The 22,491-nt window shown below is 36.3% G+C and overlaps 1 protein-coding gene across 5 annotated transcripts in view; it reads left to right on the top strand.

Moving 5' to 3' along the window:
• MINDY4 (MINDY lysine 48 deubiquitinase 4) overlaps positions 1-22,491 on the top strand; it is a 136,021-nt gene that overhangs the window by 64,313 nt on the left and 49,217 nt on the right. For 2 of the 5 annotated variants that reach the window (XM_082753228.1, XM_082753229.1), the window contains 3 exons: positions 4,554-4,734; positions 9,346-9,418; positions 14,279-18,146. In XM_082753228.1, coding sequence (XP_082609354.1) covers positions 4,554-4,734; positions 9,346-9,418; positions 14,279-14,327 — 303 coding nt within the window. In that variant the 3' untranslated portion in view covers positions 14,328-18,146. Of the gene's footprint in view, positions 1-1,814; positions 1,930-4,553; positions 4,735-9,345; positions 9,419-14,278; positions 18,147-22,491 lie in introns of those variants that run through there. The other 3 variants (XR_014316901.1, XR_014316902.1, XM_082753230.1) reach the window with 2 other exon arrangements.

Genomic DNA, 22,491 nt, shown 5'->3' with positions numbered 1-22,491 from the left:
TGTCAAGGTTCAGACTAGTCCACCATATGTTGACCCTTATTTCTTACATCTTGCAGTTTTTGCTTGTCATGTCATCCACTCCTTCCTGCTTTTTTGTTTGATTGTTTTGTTCTGTTTTGCTGTTGTTTTGATTGCTTGTTTACTTTTTTTGTGTGTATTTCTTATTGCCATGCTTTGATCTCTGTTTATACATGCATATACTGCCTTAGATTGAACACAAACCACGCATTCTTTATTACAAAGCAAACTTCTCTTTCTAGTTCTTTGTCTGGCAACTATCTGGTCAGGTTATTTAGAAGTCTACAGGTCCCAGTGGCAACATAAACCTTGGGGAAGAAGATTGGATATTTCTGCATGATTTTAATATACATATATTAGGAAAAATCTTGTGTGAGACATCAGAAGCTGTAAAGACCTTGTGAGTGACTGGACCTAAGGAATTGTGGGCATCTCCTTTTGCAGCATGTTCGACAGGTGTGCATATCATAGTTACATCTGCTAGCCCACTATCAACAGTGGGCTTTTCAGAAGCCTCAGTGAAGGTCTCAATCTTCTTCTGTCAACTTTGTTAGGTTCCATTGACTTAGAGTGTTGTCCTGGTTGTAGGGTGACTGGATCCTGGTCTTGAGTCTTGCACAGTGTATTCTGCTCTGGGGTGTTTTTGCAGTGTATAACATCAGAAACATAGATGCCCCCCATTATCAGTTCTCACAGGCACAGGCTAAAGTAGGGCTGTAAGATCCTGAGAAATATGCAACCTAATTATTTAAGTTGTTTAACTGAAACAATGAAGAACTTCTATAATGGAGAACTCATAGCAGATATTGGTAGTTGCCAAAAGACCAAATAAAATCTGCAAAAGACATGGTGCATATTGTACAGAGAAGGATGGAAGGGCAGGGGAATGTTTAAATACAGTGTAAACTGAACACATGATGAATGCTGTTAGTGATTAGACTTGTGTGCTTGTTTCTTCATGACAGATGTATGTCATAAGATGATAAGCAATAAGAGAATGGATTAAATGTATATGAAGGAGAGATCTATTGGATTTGGGCTGCTGAATAATTAGACTTTACAGTGGACTATTTGGTCATTAAAGAAGTCTCACAGTTTACCTAGCACACTAATGCACGTGAAGAAACTTGTCTGAAAAAAAATGTTGTAGAACTAAATTTTCTCGATAGTTAAAGTGGAAGGAAAATTAGAAAGAGACTCCGGAACAATCAGCTGGTGGGTGGACCATAGCACTAACATTTGGGATTTTTTGGAGGCCATGTCTGTACACAAAACTAACCAAAGCAAAGGCATGGGTCTCAGAACTGAACTGTGATTGTCTTTATTTTCTGAAAGCTAAATTGTTCAGTAGCATGGTTCTTTATCATATTTCGTTATGTTTTGAAGAAAGAAACCTGGACATGGTTTGGACAAGGATGTTGAGGAGATCTAGAAAAAGTAACCTGTTTGGAGCAGGGAAGAAAATATTAGCAATACAGTCATACATCATTCCATATCACTTGACCTTAAACCTGGTGAACAAATCCTGAGCCTGTTTTCTCTGCTGTAGGAACAGCCTCAGGTATCTTGAGAGCCAGAGGACCCTGGAAGGTAATTACAGTAAAATAAAGTGGCTAGTGGGTTTGGGGAAAAGCATATCTGGAGGGACCAAGCAACACCTGGGAAACACTTTGATGTTAAAAGCAGCAGCTGATCCTTAACTAGTAAAGCTGATGTAACTAAAACAAATACTTATTTCTTATGGGAGATAAGGATTTGACCTCCAATGTTTTTATGTTCTCCTTATTGTCTTAAAGTTTACTCCCTCACCTTCTTCAAGCATTGTAATTGAAAACTATACATATTTGGAAAATGTTCCTGTAGACCTTACTCATCAGAACAATTTGTCCTGACTTCAATGGGATTGTTCATGTGAGTAAGAACTGGAGTAAATGTGTGCTTTGAAACAGTTCTGTATCTCTCTAATCTTGTTTTGTCAAATGTTGTTTGATGAAGCTTAGAAGTTACTTTAGCAGTTATATATGGGAAGAAAACATTTTAAAGAGAAGACTGACTGTTCCCTTTTGGCTGTGATTTATAAGCATACTAAAATATGCATGTTTGTGAAATGGAATCTTTTCATCCACTGCCCTCTAATTTGCCATCTTTTGTTGCATCTGTGTACTTGCTTACTTGATAACTCCTGTTATGAGTATTTTTGAAAGCCTGTAAAAAAAATAATCGTTACTTTAAAGCCAAGAATTTACATTTAAAACAAAACAAAACAAAACAAAACAACTGTTGTATAAAAGCCTGTTTTAAATAGATAATAGCAAAGTAATGAGTCAGGGAACAGTTACTTAAGTAGCTAGAGACTCGTTATCTAACATCAGAAGAAACTCTCATTTGGGAAGATAATTGTTTTTGTACTCATATAAGATTTAGAATTTATATCTGAATTGTTAATAATAACAAATGTATGTTCCTTATCACTTACAATACTGTTTAGGCTTTTAATTACAACAGCGTATATATTGGCTTCTGCTTTTTAGCAATATCTTTGATGACACTTGCACCTGTGTGCTCAAAGTGAAGAACTGAGGGGCTGTACTATAGAAGCCATATCGATGAATCTGTATCTAGAAAACATATACGAATCCCCACTAGCACATAATGCATTTGTTGAACCATGATTTAAGTCCTATAGAAGTAAATGTAAAGGCATCAATAAGCAGAGAGAATTTCTGTAGACTATATCGCTTTCCATGTTACCATGCAAACTTCTATGAAACTTCCTGAACCTCTGGACCAGCAGTTTTCTTGAACCAAATGCCTGTATCATGGAGACAGAAACTGATCTTTCATTTTTGAGTGTGTATCTTTGCACACTTGCCTGTCATTCCTTGCTTTGCAGATTGCTAAGTTTACCAGAAGTGTCACAGCTGCTTAGAAAACAATAGATAAAACTGGGGATAAAATAAAGATGGTTATGCTCAGTATCCAGTAAGTATAGCAGCGATTCTGTCCACTGTAAGAATGCTAGGCAGAGCTGCAGTTAGAAACAATCCACTGAAAGCAAAAAGATATATTTTTATATTAGATATAGTAAGATATATTAAGATATATTATAAAAAAAAAAAAAAAAACCTCTTTGGAACTTAGAATGTAACTTTCAATGACAGGCTTGTAGCTGATAGCAAATATCAGTTGTAACTGAATATTAAAATCCCAGCTGTGATAAATAGGGTTTCTTTGCTTCATTAAATAATCTAGTTACATTTTTTCACTATATTATTTACTACTGAAGGGGTTAAAATCATTAAATGATGCTATACTCTTAAGCAGCAGCATGCAACAGGAGGATGGTAGCTATCTGTGAATACGTTAGTGTGAGGTGTAGAAAATACTACAAGTTACTCACTCACCTTAGGTAATGCAGAAATATCCATGATTCATTTTATATCTACATAGGTTAAATTTCAAAGCCATAGATACACACCTCTAGGTATTCAAGTATATATACATCTGCCTTAAAATGTAAATACCATGAAAAATAATAGACACGAGCATAAGTAAGCATAAAATTACCCTCAATTCTTTGCTGGAACTGACCTTAAAGACTATGGGCTGAAATAACACAAAAAAAAAAATGATAGAACTCGTGAATGGGTACATATATAGGTAAAAGTATATCTAAAACTACTCACTAATCCAAAGAACTGCTATAGTAGCCCACATTTTAAATAATGGGTAGACTAAATATTTCATGTCAGTAATTAGTATGAATATTATTTATATACAAAATATTTAGGATATTTATAAATAAATATACTTTCAAACTTTCAAAAGGAAGTAAGAGGCTCAGCAAAGTCATCTTTTGAAAAAGACTTGAGTTTTTCTTCACCTGAGAATTTTTAATTTTTGTCAAGAATAACAAATCAAAACAAGTTATTGCTTTTATTATTGTTTTCTTCTAGTAGTGGAAAATATTTTACATATCTGGACTGTGAAGTTAGAAGAGGGTGCTAAAATGAATGGAATGTTTTATATTTTTAATCCAATAAAAGATTTTGGGCCCGGTTTATTTGCCCACACATGGGTATCTCATGTCATCTGCGATCCAGGGAAGTCTTTCTCCTGGCTTCCAGGTACTGTTCCATAAAGGTGTTCCTGTGTACTAGTGCTGACTCAATTTTTTTATGGGTTTATAGCTGTTCCAGAGGACAGGATTTCTTCTGGTGCTGAGCATATGGGACGTGATTTTGTTTGCAGTAAGCAAACTGGATTTCATCACTTGCCTATAACTCAAGGCCAGATTCTTGCTTTAAACGTTTAAATGTTCAACCAGTGCTATCCTGATCTACTTCATTAGTCATATATAAAGAAGCTTCTTTAACATTTGCAGACTGTATTTAAGGGAAGAATACAGCTCCTGTCTTTCACATTGTTTGTTTATTTATTTATTTATTTTTACTCCCAAGTTTTTCCAATGCTTTGTTCCTTTCTTTTTTTTTTTTTTTTTTTTTTTTTTTTTATTATTATTATTTTTTATTTAGGTTGGTTGTTACTTGAAGACCCCTAAATATCCAATTTGGTTGGTGTGCAGTGAAAGCCACTTCAGTGTGCTTTTTTGTTTGGAAAAGGATTTACTAAGTGACTGGAAAACAGAACGGAGATTTGATCTATATTATTATGATGGCTTGGCCAACCAGGAAGAGGAAATACGGTTAACAGTTGGTACGTACAACACAGTAACTCCACATTTCACCTCTGATGGTGGCAACAACATCACATTAAAAAGAAGAATCCAATAGTACAAACAAAGTTGAGCAAATTTATGATGGTCTCAGGCATTAAAAATATTATTTGTGGGCCTGCTTTCTACTTTGTATAATTATTTTTGATGATTAATTTGAAATTAGAGTTCACAATGTAATTTTGAGGACAAGCTCTTGAAAGGGTTAAAAGTGAGCATATGCTCACTGACACAGATTACTAAATCTTTCAGTGACACTGGTTTCCAAGGAGCAGATTGTGATCTGACCTGTTCATACTTCCAAAGCTATAAACCATATTTAACTACTCCCATTCTCTCTCACATTTCCACAGAGAATCACATGTTTTCTACAGGTAGAAAGTACAAGTGTCCTGATCCTGAGCCTTACATGCATGTGGTAAAGTGAGCAGAGAAGGTGAGGAAGCATGAAATCCTTGCCCCCAAACCAAGTTGCTTCAGAAGATGGCACTAATTTGCCAACAAAGACTAATCTCTTACCTGCCTGTAAGCATACCTAGAAACACAAGCATGCAACAGATCAGACTTGTTAAGCTCATTCTTTCGGGAAACCATGTCAAATTATGGGGCTCCTTTTACAGAAATGTTTCTTGAACTGGAAGACAATTGGACAAGCAGTATTCTGAATCTTAGAAGCTCCTACTCGTTTCCATATTAAGATATTCTTGACCACTAAATTCATATTTGGTAATAATATCCTCCTTATCTTTTGTTTTCTTTCTTCTAATATATTTATACAATCTAATGGAATTCCTTCTCCATCTTAAGGAGCCGTGCTATTGTAGTCCTCCCTTTAAAAATAAGCTGTTGGTGTTCCTTGTTTGTGTCTACATTCTGATTCTTGGACAGGATGAATTATACATGGGTGTTGTATGTTCTAATTAAGGCCATGTGGCAAAGCTGCTAGTGTGATGTGAGTGTTGGAGGCCTTTTGCCATCTCACAAGATTTAGTAATGAATGTAATAGTCTTTCTCCCTGTTATTTATCCTCTTATTTTACTTAAATTCCATGACATTCTATGGCAGTGATCACATTATATATTATCTCAAGAAATTGTTCAACCTCCACAAAATATAGTTGCCAACTGGTTCCCACACAGTGTGTTCCAGATACAAGATTTATTAAAACAGATTGTACAAAAAATAATAATAATAAAAAATCACTATATCTTCACTTGGAGACAATATATTGTAAATAGTATATTGTAAATGAACACAGTATAATCAAAACAATAATAATTACCAAAAACCCACCACTTTTTTCATAGACTCATAGTTTTTTGAAGCATGCCTTTTAAGGTGAACTTTTTACATTATTTATTTGGCAATTATATATTGTCATTATGAGAAAAATGATCTTGTTAGAAGTTTTGTGCTTTGGAGGTGTCTGTAGTCTTACTAGTGTCTGATGATTCAAGAGAATTGCCACGTACTCATGACTAAGTAAAGAGGGAGTCTTCCCCTAAGGTAAGGGGATTCTTTGCAAGTGACATAGATGATATAGTTAACCATAGGACTGGAGAGACTGAGACACAATCGTTATATTCTGTTGTATTGTATAACCTGTGGTTCTTTTCTGTCTTTTGCTAATTAATAAATCAGGGATATTTCTGAAATCCAGTTGTACCCATCATTCTGTGATCCCTAGATGAGAAAGTGCTTAGTGTTTGTATATATTTTTCTCTTCATTATTCAACCTGTTGTGGCTTAACTGTGTATTTTTTCTCAAAGATTAAACTTGCATTGAGAGGTAGCTTTTTTTTGTTGTGGCTAAAGCCTCTTCCAGGGATGTGTCCTGGTAAATCTTTTGTTATCTATGACATTCTGCAAAAGGCTGTAAAATGCAAATAATTTCTTCATTCCAGGGAAACGCTTTCTTATTTCTTGCTTACTTCTTGATTATTGTACAGTAATCCCTTGTTAGGTCTGGAGAAAAACTGAGATTACTTTACATCTTAAAGGTGCCATTGGTCATAAATCTAAACTGTGCATACAGTACCAGATTGAAATACCACAATGCCAAGTATGACTGGTATTTCCATCATGGAAACTAAGATAATCAGGCAGAGGGGTAGTATGAAGTCCTGGCTCATGCACAACCACCGGTGCTGGTTAGCAAGGTCATTTGCTTTTCGCTGACAAAAAGGGGAATTCCTCAAAGTGTAGATATTGTTTAGAATTATGAAGATTACAATCAAGGTAACATTTCAAGAAATCTTGAAGAAATTACACTATGCGAGTAAAAGCGAAAACAGGGTAAGAGCAGAATTAGATTTTTGTAGGTAATAGCAATTGCTGCTTTGTATTAAATCATCATCAAAACTATGTGGGATTGAGACTTTGTCCCATTTCTTGTACTCATAACCATTTGCCAAAACGTAGGCAAGAAATGTGAAGTTCTATTCTAAAATAGGCAACATCTGCTGGTGAGTACAACATGCTGTCCTAAATAAAAGATCATCAGTCCTTCTTTCCCTTTTGGTAGAAATTTCTAATAGGCAGAGAAGGAAAACTAGCCAGTGTATCTAAATTAATCACTTTCCGCATTTTGCTCGTGTGCTTTTGTGTTTAAGGACTCAGTAGAGATTCTGGGATGTTTGTTACAGGTCACATAGCATGTTTATATACTCTGCTTAGAGAAATAGTACTCTTTTCTAATATATACAGTTAATGCCTACCTATGTTAACATTTACATTATGTTGTCTCCAAGTGAAGATGTAATGAATTTTTGTACAATCTGCTTTAATAAATCTTCTTATATCTCATTGGAGCATACTTTGAACTCACTGTACTTTCGAAGGTATTTTCAAAATGCAGCTGAATAATTCCTGAGAAAAATATAACTGGATTTCTTCAAAGATTCTTCCAGAGCCATAGCCACCATTTTCAGCCCTTCAACCAGATCATCAGACAAGAGATAGTCAGGTACTCTCCCTGACATGTAAAAGCTAGAAATATCTGACACTGGCAGAAGTGAATATAAGAGAATATAAGAGCAATTGCCTCCCATTCTGTCTACATCAGTCTCTCTTAATCAGATGCATATCCTGTACCTGGCCTTGGCATTGCTAGATGCTCACAACCTTCCCATGGACTGGATGACAGATAGAGAAGCGGGAAAACAAACAAACAAACAAAAAAAAACACTAGTCTGCTGCTAGTTTAAAATGTTTTACTACAAAACAGGAAACAGCTGAGTAGGCTGACATCCAAGCTAGTCACAGGATGTTTTCTCCCTGGGAAATTCAGTAGCTACTTTCACTGTTGACAGATCCTGTGTCTGAGACACTGACCTCTCTGTTTTCCCCGGAACACTGCAATTGCCCTCCATCCCAAAGGAATGCTCAGAACCTGTGGTAGTTCTCTTATATCCATCACAACACTGTCTTCACAGAATCAGAGAATGGTTTGGGTTGAACGGGACCTTAAAGTCCATCCAGTCCCAACCCCCTGCCATGGTCAGGGATACCTCCCACCACATCAGGCCACCCAAAGCCCCATTCAGCCTGGCCTTGAACACCTCCAGGGACGGGGCAGCCATAGCTCCGCTGGGTATTATGTTCCAGTGCTTCACCACCCTCTGAGTGAAGAATAACATCCTTATATTTAATCTAAATATAGCTTCTTTCAGTTTAAGGCCATTCTCGCTCTTGTCTTATTACTAAACCCCCATACTAAGTCCCTCCCCAGCTTTTCAGCAGCCACCTTTAGGCCCTGGCAAGCTGCTGTAAGGTCTCCTTGGAGCCTTCTCTTTTCCAGGCTGAATGACTCCAACTCCCTCAGCCTGGCTCCATAGCAGAGATGCTCCAGCTTCATGGCACTCCTCTGGACTTACTCCAACAAGTCCATGTCTTTCTTATGTTGGGGACCCCAGATCTGAACACAGTGCTCCAGGCAAGATTTCACGAGAACATAGGGGCAGAATTACCTGCCTCACCCTTCTGCCCATGCTACTTTTGATGCAGCCCAGGATATGGTAGTCCATAGTCTTTTCTCACATTTTCAACAGTCAAGGAACAGTCTTCCTTTCAAAGGTGAAGAAATCTTAACCTAAATTGGGATTTCTTATTCAAGTGAAGGACATCTGCTGTCTTTAGTATTCCATTAAAGAAAATTGCTTTCTTAGTAATTGTGGCTTTGACTGCAAAATCAAATCGTAATGACAGTTCTCTCCTACAGCATTTTCTTTCATCTTCTAGTCCATGTTTTCCTTGAGACCATCTCTATATTGATAAACTAACTGGGGTCAGATCATGGGTCTGAACACTGTTCCATGATTATCCTTACCATTAAGTAGTCAGCACAGTTCTGGACAAGTTTCTGGCCCAAACCAACAAGCACTGGGCAAAATCTGGGGACCATTCCCAACAGCAAGTTTGCATTCAGTCACCCCCTTTCAGCTTTTAGGCCACCATCACATGAACAGGCAATAGACTATGAGCTAAAAGTCTGTGCTGTTACATCCATGGGTGGACTTCCTAGAAGCCACTGCAGTGCAGAAATAAATAGACTTATACCCCAGTCACTAATCATGTATGCTATGTCTCTGCAGACACAACTCAGATGTTCACTGAAGATAAAGAAAATGATCTTACTCCTCCACTTGAGCACTGCATTAGAACAAAGTAAGTGAAAACTACATTTTTTCATAGATATTTTCACTCATTGATATAAATAATATATGTAAGGATGGTGTGTGGTTAAAAGGAAATATTACAGCAGTCAATCTTGTGAAGTTACTGGTTAAAAATCAGAAAATATCACCTTTTTTTTGCATGTTATTGCAGTTAACATCAAACTGTCTAAGACATTCATTTGGCTGTTAGAGGAACTTTCATTTCATCTCCAAGTAATGACTGAACCGAAGGTAGTTTAAGAGCTCAACTTGATTTCAACAGATCAAAATTTGATTTCCTAAAAGTGATTGGTTCCTATTGTAGAGGTATAATGAGAAAAGGAGAAAATATCTTCCATCTTCATCAGTCTTTTCTGAAAAATATAATTGCACTGGGGCATTTGTACATTTTTGATTCATGAAGCTGTGCGTAATAGTCTTAGTTCTCTCAAATTGTCCATTTGTCCATGGCAGACTTTCTTAAAATCACAAATTGGAGTGCTTTTCAAGTCATTCTTGATGGTTCTTAGGTCATATTTTCTTTTTAAATTCAAGGCCAGTTACTGTCATGTTAGGAATTTCATGACCATTTTAAGGTCTGTATGATATTAAATGATGGATTTTTAAAGAATTTGTCTAAGTCATACTAAAGAACATTTTCAGTTTACTGAGATAAGAAATGAAGCAAAATAGCGAGCTTTCACTGTACCGGCTTTATATCAACTTCCACCAGTAGGACTTTGAAAGCTGTTATGTGAGCGTCTTTGGAGCAAGAAGTAAAAGCCTCATTGTTAATTCTCGTAAAAGCCAAGCAGCTTCATATTTCTCTAGTAATTTCTCTCCTCTCTCTGGCACATTTTTCTGTTAATAATAATACATACAAAAAAACAAACAAACAAACAAACAAAAAAACAACAACAAGAATCAATCAAACAAACAAAAAAAGTGAAACAAATAAGGACAGTGACTGCCAAACAGCATGTTCATGGAGAGCTGCCATTATAAAGTTACAGAAAAGTAGAAAAGGTATCCTGTGACATGACAGCGGTGACATTAGTTCAGGCTCCATACACATAGATTGAATTGATTGCTCTCAGACACAAGGTAAAACACAAGCATTACTACAAAGATAATGCATAGCTGATGCTTTGGGGTGAATAATGCATGCAACTATTTAAAGTTACACTTAGAACATTCCTGGCATTGCATCAAAGTTGCACACAGTTTTGGTAATGGTGATATTTGTTTATTTTAAATTCTGTGCTCTAATCTGTTAGAGAAGTAAATTATCAGGAAATTCCAGTGTCAGCTAATTTTTTTTGTACCGTTCCTAGGACTGCCTGATTTACCCTGATCAGTCTGTCTCCCTGTTTTCAGTATTCTCCACTTGCTTTTTGTTTTTCATGTTATATTTTCTGGTTTTGTTTTAAGAACTTTTCTTTCAACTATGAAACAATATATAAGGAAAAGTAAAAACAAATCAAACTAACCAACATTTTACCAAACTGACAAAGAGAAAAGCAATATTTTCTATCATACAACTATGGAAAATAACAATAAAATATTTTTATTAAAGCAAGCAAAACAAACAGAGACATTATTCCTTTTGGCCAAGCATTCATAATGAAGCTCATTTTTAAACCTATCTCATCAAAAAATGTAGGATAATTTCTCAGACAGCATGGAGAATTTCACAGTCTGTACAATCAGAACTGAAATTAAACATTGTTTCCAAATTTTGATTGGGATTTTTCTTTCACCAATTAGTTCTGTTTCAATCCATGAAAAGTTGTACCACTTGTTTACCCCATACCTGAACACCACCATCCTGTAGTGCATTGATTTATATGCCTAACATCTGTCAGCTGTTTGTTCTCTTATCCTCTTCCAATGGAAGAACTGTATATTTAAAAGATTGTTTCTATATTTAGTTTTTTTCATTATGATTATTATGAGAGGAGAAGAGTTGTTTTGCTTCTACAGAAGGAGGAGGCTCATGTTTTTATTCCCTATCATACACAATGTTGGAAAAGAGAGATTTGAGTTTAAAGCAGGTAACACTTCACATGGCTAAAACAAATAGTCATCAACAGATATTGCTTCAACCTGCAGGCTCGCAGCTAAAGAGTCAGTGCTATTAAATGCACTTTTATTGTGGTTTTCATCCCTAGACATCTGTGGAAGTAGACAGATTCTGACCAAGAGATGTCTGGAATGTGCATCCCTGGGTTGTTTGGGAGATGCCATGCAGATGTCTGATTCCGTTCTCCCCTGAATACTCTTATATCACAGTCACGATCCTCAGCGGCAGTCTGCACTGGCGGAAATAACATCTGTTAGCTCTGCCTGAGGGGAATAAAACTTTGATCTGATATTATAATCCAAATCCAGCAATGCATTTTGTTAACCCTCTAGTGGCAGCTTTTTTTTGTGGTACACATAGTTGATTTGTATTCCTTCAAAGTGAGACATTTGGTAGAAATTTGATAGAGAAGAAGAGAGTGTGAGTATTTCACCATAAATGATTGGTATACTCTAAAACAGTGTCAAATGATTAGTACAGGAGATATTCTCTAAATGTTATTCCAGGCTGAGCATTGTTCAGGGTTTGAACCAGTTCCTCTTACGTTCAATGGATGTATTCCCATTAGCTTCTTGGATGAGGTTGTAGTCGAACCAAATTAGTGTTGTTTTCACATTGCTAATTTGATAAGTTATAATTGAATCAGCAGCTAGAATGTGGGTTCCATTTGAATTACATTCCAGCAGGACAGTTTGGGGAAATGATGGCACTGCATTGTCTGGTTCATTTTGTTTCTATAAAGAAATAACTGTTTTTGTTTCTATAAAGAAATTACTTGTTCAGCACCTGTGAATGAGCATTATTTGACACCTTTTCTTGTGCAGATTCAATAGATGAAAAAGTTTCAAAGTCCTCTCCAAAAGGACTGAGCAAACTGGCAAGGGCTGCTTTTCAGTTCACAAACAGCCCAAGAAAAATAGTTGGAAAATAAATACAGGAGATAAGGCTTGTTATGAAAGTTACCTTGAGTCCTGCTTCAGAATATGTTTTGCTGTTTAAACTTTTTATTGAAAGCCTATTTTAAAAATGTCCAGTTCTTCACTGCATAAAGATTAGCAATATCTTAAGCCGTAACAGCAAAAATGGTATCAGAACTTGTTAATATTTTCACAGAGTGCAGTGTGTCCTCACAGCAGGTTTCATTCGGCATCATTTGGCCCCTGCAAATCCCTCTCAAAGCTTTAATCATCCTGGTGAGATGGAAGGTGCTGCATTGGAAAGACACAAAGATAAAGGATGATTTGGTGGCATTACCAGAAAAATACAGTGGGCAATTGCACTTCCCACTTACCTTTATTTATTTATTTACTTATTCATGGGGAAAAGGTGGTGTTCTGAACCTCTGGCAGAAACAGCTTTCTGCACTGGCAGATGCCAAACTGTGTCAACTGTTCCCAATCAATTATTAGCTTAAATGTGAGGCATTGCTGTTGCCTATTACTACTAAATCCAGTCTTCATTCTGCATTTTTTTTCATCTTCTCAGCAAGTTCAAAAAAAAAAAAAAAAAAAGGAAGGAAAGAAAAATTTCACAGCAGTCCAATTTTCAGTGTCAGTTTACTTGCACTTTCACTGGGGTTGTGTACTGAAAAAAAATCCCTCAGGTGGTCACTTTCTTTGAGACCTTGAGCTGAATACTGCATGGATTCAGCTCTTGGTTTTGTTTTACACTTAATTGACTTGACAAATGAAAGGACTGAGCTGTCATACCCTTGCTGACATATCTTTTCCTCTGTGACAAAAAAAATGTGGCTTGCAGACTGTCAAGTCATTGTTGTCCCCATCCCCTCACCCATGTCTTACCACTGTGCTCCTGCTCTTTGAGACAGATTTTTTAACCAGATCATATGTTGGACATCATATATCGGACAGTTGGACCAGGTCATATATTGGACATTGGGAATGCAGTAGTTTAATTTTCACATATAGATCATGAATTTGTAAATATGAGAAGTGCCAAGGGTGCTATTCATGTAATAACTCACTTCAATTTAGTGCTGTCATTGGAGAGACTTATCCTGGTTTCACAAGTTCACCTCTAGGTTCACCCCTTTGTATTCTGCCCTGCTTTGAAGACACATTTGGTGACAAATTCAGGACTGGTACCTTCTTAGCACTCACTGTACTGGTCACATTCCTGGAGTGGACAGTTGAGCAGTAGCAGCTGATACAAAGCCAGTAATTTAAAAGATTGAAGATTTTGTGTGCGTATGCCTGTGGGCTTATTTAAAAACATTGTTCTCAGTATACATCTTTAGTGGTATTCTGATGAAGTGATGAGACAGAGAAAAAGCAAAGGATCTTCACATTAATATCAAAACATTACCATCAGAGCAAGCCACAGAATATTTCAAAGGAACCAAGGACAGGAGCAATGATAGCTGATAAATTAAATTATCTTGTCTTGGGATTTTACAGTCACACAGCTTCAATCAGAAACTTGGCTGTATAGGAATGTGCAAATTGCCTTGTAACAGCTTAGAGACTGATCATTCTGGTTATACATGGTCAATTATACATGGTCAATTCTTGTACCCAATCCTGGGGACTGCCTAAAGTCTTTGCAAAACCAAGGTTCTAATTCTGAATCAGCTGTTGCTGAGGACTCTTTGTTGGGCACCTAAAATTAGCGGGCACATTTCCCTTTCTTTCCCTTGGAGAAGATGTCACTACCCCAAGTGAGTCTATCCTGAACTCTCTAAGGTTGGGTGGGTGGTTGAGAGGTGTTGGCTTACCTTTCTAATGCCCCGATTAAATTAAAGGAGTAAAATATTGCTTTTATTCCTAGGTGGCAAGGAGCTGTTATTGACTGGAATGGCACAGAACCAATCTTGTGACTGACCTGACCCACACTTTATTTGTAAAGAGAAAAAAGGGAAATGACAGAACTAGCACATTCCTATTCCCACCAATACAGGAAATAGGACAAGAGTTATGCCGTTTATGATGAGGAAGAATGACATGGTTGTGTGCAGGCTGGAAGAGTTTCACCTCATTCACCTCATGCTTCGGATATTTTGCTCAATAATATAAACAACACTTACATAAATTCTTTGAGACTGATTATAACATACAGTTTCTGAGTGTCGACTGAGTTTCCCGTGCCAAATGATGGTTACAGACGAAGCAGTGAAGTTGTCAATGTCCCCTTGAGGTCTCTTTCTGGATCTACTCTGTATCCTGCAATTGTTTCCAAAAATCTGATGAAAGAAGCTGAATCCATTTCTGTCACTGTACCTGCTTTCTCTGTGTTGCCTAATTATTCACCTACAACACTACAGCGCAAGTATAAAATGTCATCCAAGAAATATATATATTCACCTTGTTACCTTATATTAGTAAGTCTCATTTTGCACTGAATGTATTGGTGATCACATGGACTTTTCAGATAGAGCCAGACCTACACAAAGTTCTTGTGTTATAAAATTTGCAGTAAAGCTTCGGTATTCTGTTAACAGAACATACTGGTATGTTCTGGGTGAAATTCTGTGGTGCACAGTGCCTCACACTGATGTAGTTCATTTCCTTTCTGGACAGGAGAAAGATGTTTAAATATCTTTTATATCAGTGTAACTGCTTATACTCTAGGTTTTATTTACACTGAAGTGCTAGATAAAATTTGTGGTTTGCTTCTTCATTATTACAAGAAAACAGAAATGCTGTTAGGTTTGAAATGTAAAGATAGAGGATCTGTGATAGATACTGTTTTTCATGATTAAATAAAATGCATGTGTGAAAATGGTGTACTGTGGAGATGTACCATGAGGTACTAAAAGAACAGTTTGTATTATGAAATGAATTCTTTATTTTGGCAACATTTTACTAAAATTGGAACAAGCTACTGAAGACTAGAAAAAATGCTTTTGAAAAAAATATTTGCCAGCAGAAAAGCTGCAGGTAAATGGTTTCTGGAATAATTTGTCTCACTTAAAAGTAAGTATTTCATGAGAGTTTAATACAAGACTTTTACTTGCTGATATTTATCATAGCACCTTCTTCCTGGTCAATATGAAAACTTTGAGTCCAGATAAACTAGGTGCTATTTTCAAAATCAATTTCTAACAAAAATTAAATATCCTACTGTGTGTAGCCTTGAGATATAAAACAGTCTGTGCAAATACAAATTTTAGGGAATTAGCACTTGATATAGATTTGGAAACTGACTTGAGTATAAACCATAACATACTACCAGAAAAGTTTAGTCTGTGAATGTACATCTGTCTCCCCCTTTGCTTCTCATTTACATCAAGATATCTATGTGCAGTAAAGCATATCAGAGTTGCAGTTATTTCAATTTTATTTGTTTCAGTGTAATTTGTTTTAGATCAGATAGGCAAACTTCCTTCTTTACACTTTGTGAGATGAAGATCTCCCATTCAGCCTTGAAGCCATAGACAGCATCAGATTCCTTACTCAGAGCCCATTCCTGACTCTCTTACAGGAATATTACATTGCCCCCTTCATCTCAGTGTATTTAGGGATATGTTTGTACTGTCAGCTGTAGGTGGACTCAAGACTGCCTTTAGGATGCATTCATCTAAACTTCAAGCACACCAGTTCCTTGGTAAGACATTGCCTCAGTGAGCTTCAGTATTTCTAGGAGCTGGAGATCCCAAATGTTCAAGGATCCCAGATCCAGACGTTTCAATAATACAGCTTGAAAAATCACAGACATAACGGTGGCTGAGTGTGTTGTCAGGCAGTCTACCAGCCTGCATAAAACCTTTGCTCCTTTATTTATTTACTTTTTTTTTTTTTTTTTTTTTTTTTTTTTTTTTTTTTAATAATCTATAGTCCACACTTTGTTTCATGGTGTGAATATAGTCTGATTTTCCCAGCTGCCCCACAGGGCAGCTATAACATAAGACTTTTCACAGAATGCATTTGGAAAGAAAATAGTGTAGAGATGAAAATTCCTTTCTGAATTTTTCAATGTATTAAACCTACACAGTTTGCTTTAAAGCACTGCTTTAAACTATGTCAGTTTGGAGGAAATGACTTTCCACTCCCAGATGGAAGAGCAGTGAACATAAGTGTTCCCCTGGGGAGGAAGGGAGCTGCCTTGTTACAGCCCTGATTTCATCTGATTAAAATATGGATGTCTCCAGTGCAGATGTGCTTGGAGGAACTGTTTCTCTGGGCTACCTTTAGAGTTGAAACAGATAGTAAGGTGTGATATATCTTTGCTTTTGGGCAAGAAGAATTATGATCCAGACTATAGGATTATAAACTGAGTATAGCTGGAGCCCAAGGGGATAGCCTTGGATCAACTTCACCCTTAAAGATTTAATCTTTAATCTTTAAATCCTTAAGGATTTTTCAGGACATAACAAAGAGTTCAAGATTAATAAATAGGCATGGAAATGGATTATATATATATATATTTTTTCTTATTTTGAAGCATAAATGAAGATCAGAGGGAGCCCTGAACTCTGTTTCTCTTTTTAAAACAGTCTTCAAAGACATTTGAGGCTCCATCCTCACTGGTTATGGATAATATTTTTGTTGAATATTAATTTATATTCCAGCAGAATCCCAGTGAGACAGATCTTTCATATTCATTATCTGTAATTAAGTCCCTATATATTTGTTATGCAAAGTCCACTGTCTGCCATCTGTTTAAGATGGTCTAACTCAAGATTCACCTGTGCCCTCACTCACAAAGGCAGAAACAAAACACTTGGACCAAAACTACCACCACTGTAGGGTAATTCCACCAAGCTTGAGCACAGCATTGCTAAGCCCCTTCCACCATCTTTGCTCCTGAAGCCTACAGGCAGTACCTGCCTTCTCCAGGGCTCAACGATGCTGCCCTTACTAGGCAAGAGAGATGGCTCTTGAGATTTACTAAGGCATCTTTCAGTAAAGAGGAAATGAGTAACAAAATTACTTATGTAGAGCTACCTCTTCTGCAGAAACAAACTAATCAACCAATCCTAAAACTAAAACAAAACAAAAAAAAAAAACAACCAACAAACCAAACCACATTTAAAAAAAAAAAAAAAAAAAAGGAAAAAAAAAGAAACCTGAGTATTGCCTCTCTCACCTTCTGCATCAAGACTCAAATATTTCAATTTGATAGCAAAACACAGGAGGTTATTTAAGATATCACAGATCTTTTTCAATCAAATGATCAGGCAAGATGATACAAAATGTCATATGGCAATACAAAAACCTTTGTACAGACCTGTGCGAATTCATATCCTGTTGTAGCAGCTTACATCTATTTTTTTTAATTACTTTTTCCTTTTCATTGTTTCCCATTTTCTTTTTCATTGCCTGATAAACGTGACTTCCTGAAGTGAACAAAGCAAGGAGTTGCTAATTGTACATTAAAAGACACTGGCACTTGGCCTCTATGTATATCTTAAATTCATTCTCTTTCCTTCTGTGATATAAAAAATGCACCCTCTGCTGAAATGTGATGCCTTAGCTAACAACAAAGATGGCATATTGTATATGCAGAATGTTTAATCAGAAGTGCTATTTTGGTAAGGTGTCATATATATCGCATTTGTGCAAAATGTATATTTAATTTTGTCTTGTACAGAATGTCTCATACAAATAAAACATTTAAAGCAAAGATAATAGTAACATCCCAGATTTCCTCTGCATTTTTTTTAATAATTCATTTGCTAGTGGAATTTAATCTGAGAGATTAGATTATGAATGTTTCATGGGCCTCATCATGTCAGTGGAATAATAACAAAATGTTAAGCTTCCCTCTTTCTGAGCAGAACTGTAGCACAGTTGGTGCAGCAGGATGGAGTAACCCTTCCTCATCTCACAGGATTCACACCTAGGCAGCTACTTAGTGCTTAAACTAACTAGTGTGAAGCTAATTTATAGCACGAGGTACTATCTGCCTCCGTGAATAAGTCCACCATCTTCTGTTCGAAACCTACCCAATGCTGAGAGTGGAAACTGCAAAGATCTCATTACTCCTCATGGCTTTTTATCATCTCAGTCTCAGATAAATCACATCATCCTGATCAAAATCAGGGGAGGTGTAGACAAGTAAGAGTTGTTTGGGGAAGTTTGTGGCAGGGTGGGTATGTGCAGACACTGAGTAGGTTTCTTGTATGTATGCAGGTCTACATTAGACTAGAAAAAGTATTTTATTATTATGATGATATATTTATTATCACAAACGAATCTCTATTATCACTGTGGTTTGTCCCAGGTAGCGCAAAAATGGTAACTTGAGTCTGCTGGTTTTAGTTCTTCACTTTTCTGAGGCAGATTTCTTTTTGTTTTTTGTTGTTAATATATCTAATGGACTAATATATAATGACAGGAAATAGTCACTTTAGAAATCAGAGGAAAGCTGAAGAGCTTGGAAAAATGACACAGCCATAAGCCAAGTTTAGTCAGAAGTGATAAGCGAGGGGCTCTAAAGATTCAGTTGCTGCACCTGAGATACTTGAAGGAAGCCCAGTTTTATGGCTGTGATTGGGATCTTCTTTAAAGTACAAGGGCCCCAAATCACTGATTGATTCAGAAATTGCTGGAGACATTTTTTTTAAGAAAGTAAAATAGTTCTTCACAGCACCTATATGATTTGGGGTATGATTATGGAAACAATTTCACACAAAATATAGGTATACAAATTTGCTGGTAAGTCTGTGTAATTTTCCTGCCCTAGGGTAAGTTTACTATGGAGGAAACTGCCTTCAATTATTTCACATTTACCAGATATGGTATAAGGACAACTATTGTGGAATAGGTGTTAAAAACTAAACCCAGAACCCAAGTTTGTCTTTTAAGAATTTGCCTATTCAGCTTATCCTTATAGAAACTTAAATCTTAAAAATCAAGCACCAAAGCCTTTATGACTGATGTGCATTATCTTGTTTTACTGTTGATCTGTAAGATTATGGAGGAAACAGAGAGGTTTACTCATGGAAAGAAAATGACTGTTCCTGCTTGTCCTTATGATCCAGGGCCCAGTCTGCTGCATAAACTAAGGAAAATTCATTAAGAACACTTTGTATATACTAGCACTCTTCATTTATTTGTTTTCATTGGATCAAATATAATAAATCCAACATTAGCTCTGAAATAAGGAAATAGTTTCCCCTTAGCAGCTTTGTTTATAAAACTAGAGAAGGAAAAAGGGCATTTTCAACCAGGTATTTTATTTGTCATTTCAACCAGGGTGGGAAGGGATTGTTGTTAGAGTGGAACACAACCTATTTTTGTGATGTCCCTCGTTAACAACAGTTGTTGACTGTATCAACATTGAAGCAAGCATAGATTTTAAAATGAAGAACCCTCTTAAGAATGTAAAGTGACTTTTTACTAAGATAAATATTTACCAGCAGTCCAAAATTTCAACTTCCATCTGTTTGTTATTGTTGTTCTACTTAAATTAATTATGTTAAATTGCAGCAGTTTTAAACAGGCACAACTCAATATTTAAAGGCACTGCTCTTCAGTACTGAGAAGAATTGATGGCATTGAGATTTTTGCTAGACTAAAAAAGTAAAGCACTTTTTCTTTGAGCTCTGGCTCTTGGCATCAAGGTGAATTTCAGCTCATGTGTGGTTTCCATGGCACTGTATACTATGCTATTCAGCATGCTTTACATAGCAGATCCTTGGTCTACACAGGTTAAAATGTCTTATAACATCTCATCGATCTGAATGCCTTTATTTTCAAGGCCCATTTGAGAAACATGAGATCATTTATGGAAAAAATAGAGTACAGTGAGTTAGCTGTAGACAGCTTGACAAGAGGCAGTCCTGTGCATGGACCAGATCCACACACCCAGAACTAGTAAATCAGGGAACAGGATCGTGACATTAATATGGTTCTGAAGCTAAATGCTTTCTATTGTGGAAGCTAATTGGTAGAGATGCAACAAAGCTAATGGGCTCAGATGCAACACATTTAATTTCTGCAGCTGATCCATGTATTGCTTACTTGAAGATATTTGTAGCATGTTTTGGTTGCTTGATGTACTAGTGCCTATAAAGGTGATAAGCATCCACAATCTCAAAATAAAGGTATTTGATGTGTTTGATAGTGGTCATCCCAAACCAAAATCTTCCAACATTGCCAATTATTTTTGGCAATAGCTATTCTCCTGAAGTGACTTCCTGCTGTAGAATGTTTAGTCTCATCTGTGAATCTCAGGTAGGATCCATCTAATCTAGTCAGAGGTGTCTACAGGGTAGATATCTCTCCTTGTAAGCTCATGACCCAGGACTATTTTTACAGTCACTGGTGAGACATAGGCACTGTATGAGCATGAGTCACCTGACTTCTTTTAGGAGCCTACTGTAGGATGAAATTAATTTCAGTTTTCACTTCCTTGACTGCTTCTGGCTGGATCTCCATGGATTAAACTGACTACGGAGGCTAGTATGACTAGGTCAAATTAATCCCACTGTGTGTGAATGATAAAGACAGGAAAGAAGAATGTGTTTACAGATCCATATAATTGACAAAATGTGTGAATAAGATGAATGGTTAGAGATTCCTCCTGGCTGCTGCACTAGAGAAACATCTCTTTTTGAAAGAAATCAAAGGAGTTAGCAGCAGGATTTTGCCAGTGATTGGAGAATATATTTTGTATCTCAAAGTTGATACCTGGAAGGTGTCCTGGATGTGAGGTCTTCCAAGCACAGATTTGTTGTACAACAGCACTAAGATTGTGTTACAATCCTAAATCCTGATTTTTAAATAAATACATAAATAAATAAATAAATAAATAAATCCGTACCTTGTGTGGGTGTTCTCCTTACTTTTTTATCATTATCTTATCACTTGGCAAGGACTTCCAGATTAATCTAAGAAGTATTCTGGGCATTTATAAAAATACTCCAATGCTCTGGAATTCAGCAAATATTTATTCATTGACAAAACAGTAGCAAAGAATGTGTAACAAAAACAAATATATATATACTGTTTAGCTCCTCTCTGTAAAATACACAAAAAAATATGAGGTCAAAAGTTGCATTCCGCAAACATACCTTTTGATGAGATATACTTGGTTGGTAAGTGCTGTGGATATAAGCCAAGGTCTCTAGACCTTGAATTCAGGATCATTATAGCATGGATAAATACATTTTCTGGCTAAGTGAAGGGAGTGGTCCACAGTCTCCACCTGCGCTGATCTGTGTGGCACAGTTCCCTGAGGACGCCCAGGTTTCCGCATGGTTATTTTCAAAGAGAAGTTAAAACTGCAGCTGAAGATCACAGAGTTACTGAGCAGCCTTACTCAGCTCTGTGCATGACATGGCTCGCATTGGTGACATTTTGGTAGGTATGAAAACCTAAACTTTAAAGGTGGAACCACCAAAAATGAGGATGGAATAAAATATTGTTATAAACCCAATAAATAAATAAATATATAAATATACATAAATATTTATATATAGCCACCTTAAAAATTGAACCTGGAAAATGCTACAAATCATTTTAGTCTAGAAAAACAGGAGATCGGGATTCAGCGATTTTTGTAATACTTAGGTTTTTTTCTTCTTTGAGATGCAGTTTTAGGTCTATACAATGTTTACTTTATTGAACATTAAATTCAAGAGAAAAATACATTAAAAACCAAACTCATACCAAATGCCAATCAGCTGAATACTGTTTTTAGCATTCTCAGTATGATTATTTATCTCACATGGAAAATAACAGTCCGGCATGCTATTGCATTTTGTCTGAGTAAATGCAACTTAGCATTTCACTGCTACAATACATCTCTGTATTCATGTTTTTAAACAGCTATAATATGTTGTTGATATAATTTCAAATCTACTGTCAAATGGTGTTTACATTTAGTTAACAGAAGTAAAAGTCAAAAATATCACAGTAGTAAATTGGGACTATCAATCCTGGATAGTGTGACAAATGAATAATGCTTTGTACTGGCGTTACATGGCGTGTGAAGAAAGTAGGTCTTTTATGAGCACTTCAATACAGAACAGTTTTATTACAACTGACATCCTACTCAGGGCTGAATTCCTATCACGCACAATATCCTTCCTGAGT

This window comes from Aythya marila (assembly GCF_965140915.1).
Source record: "Aythya marila genome assembly, chromosome: 2".
Taxonomy (NCBI): Eukaryota; Metazoa; Chordata; class Aves; order Anseriformes; family Anatidae; genus Aythya; species Aythya marila.
This window is presented reverse-complemented; position numbering and strand designations above follow the sequence as displayed.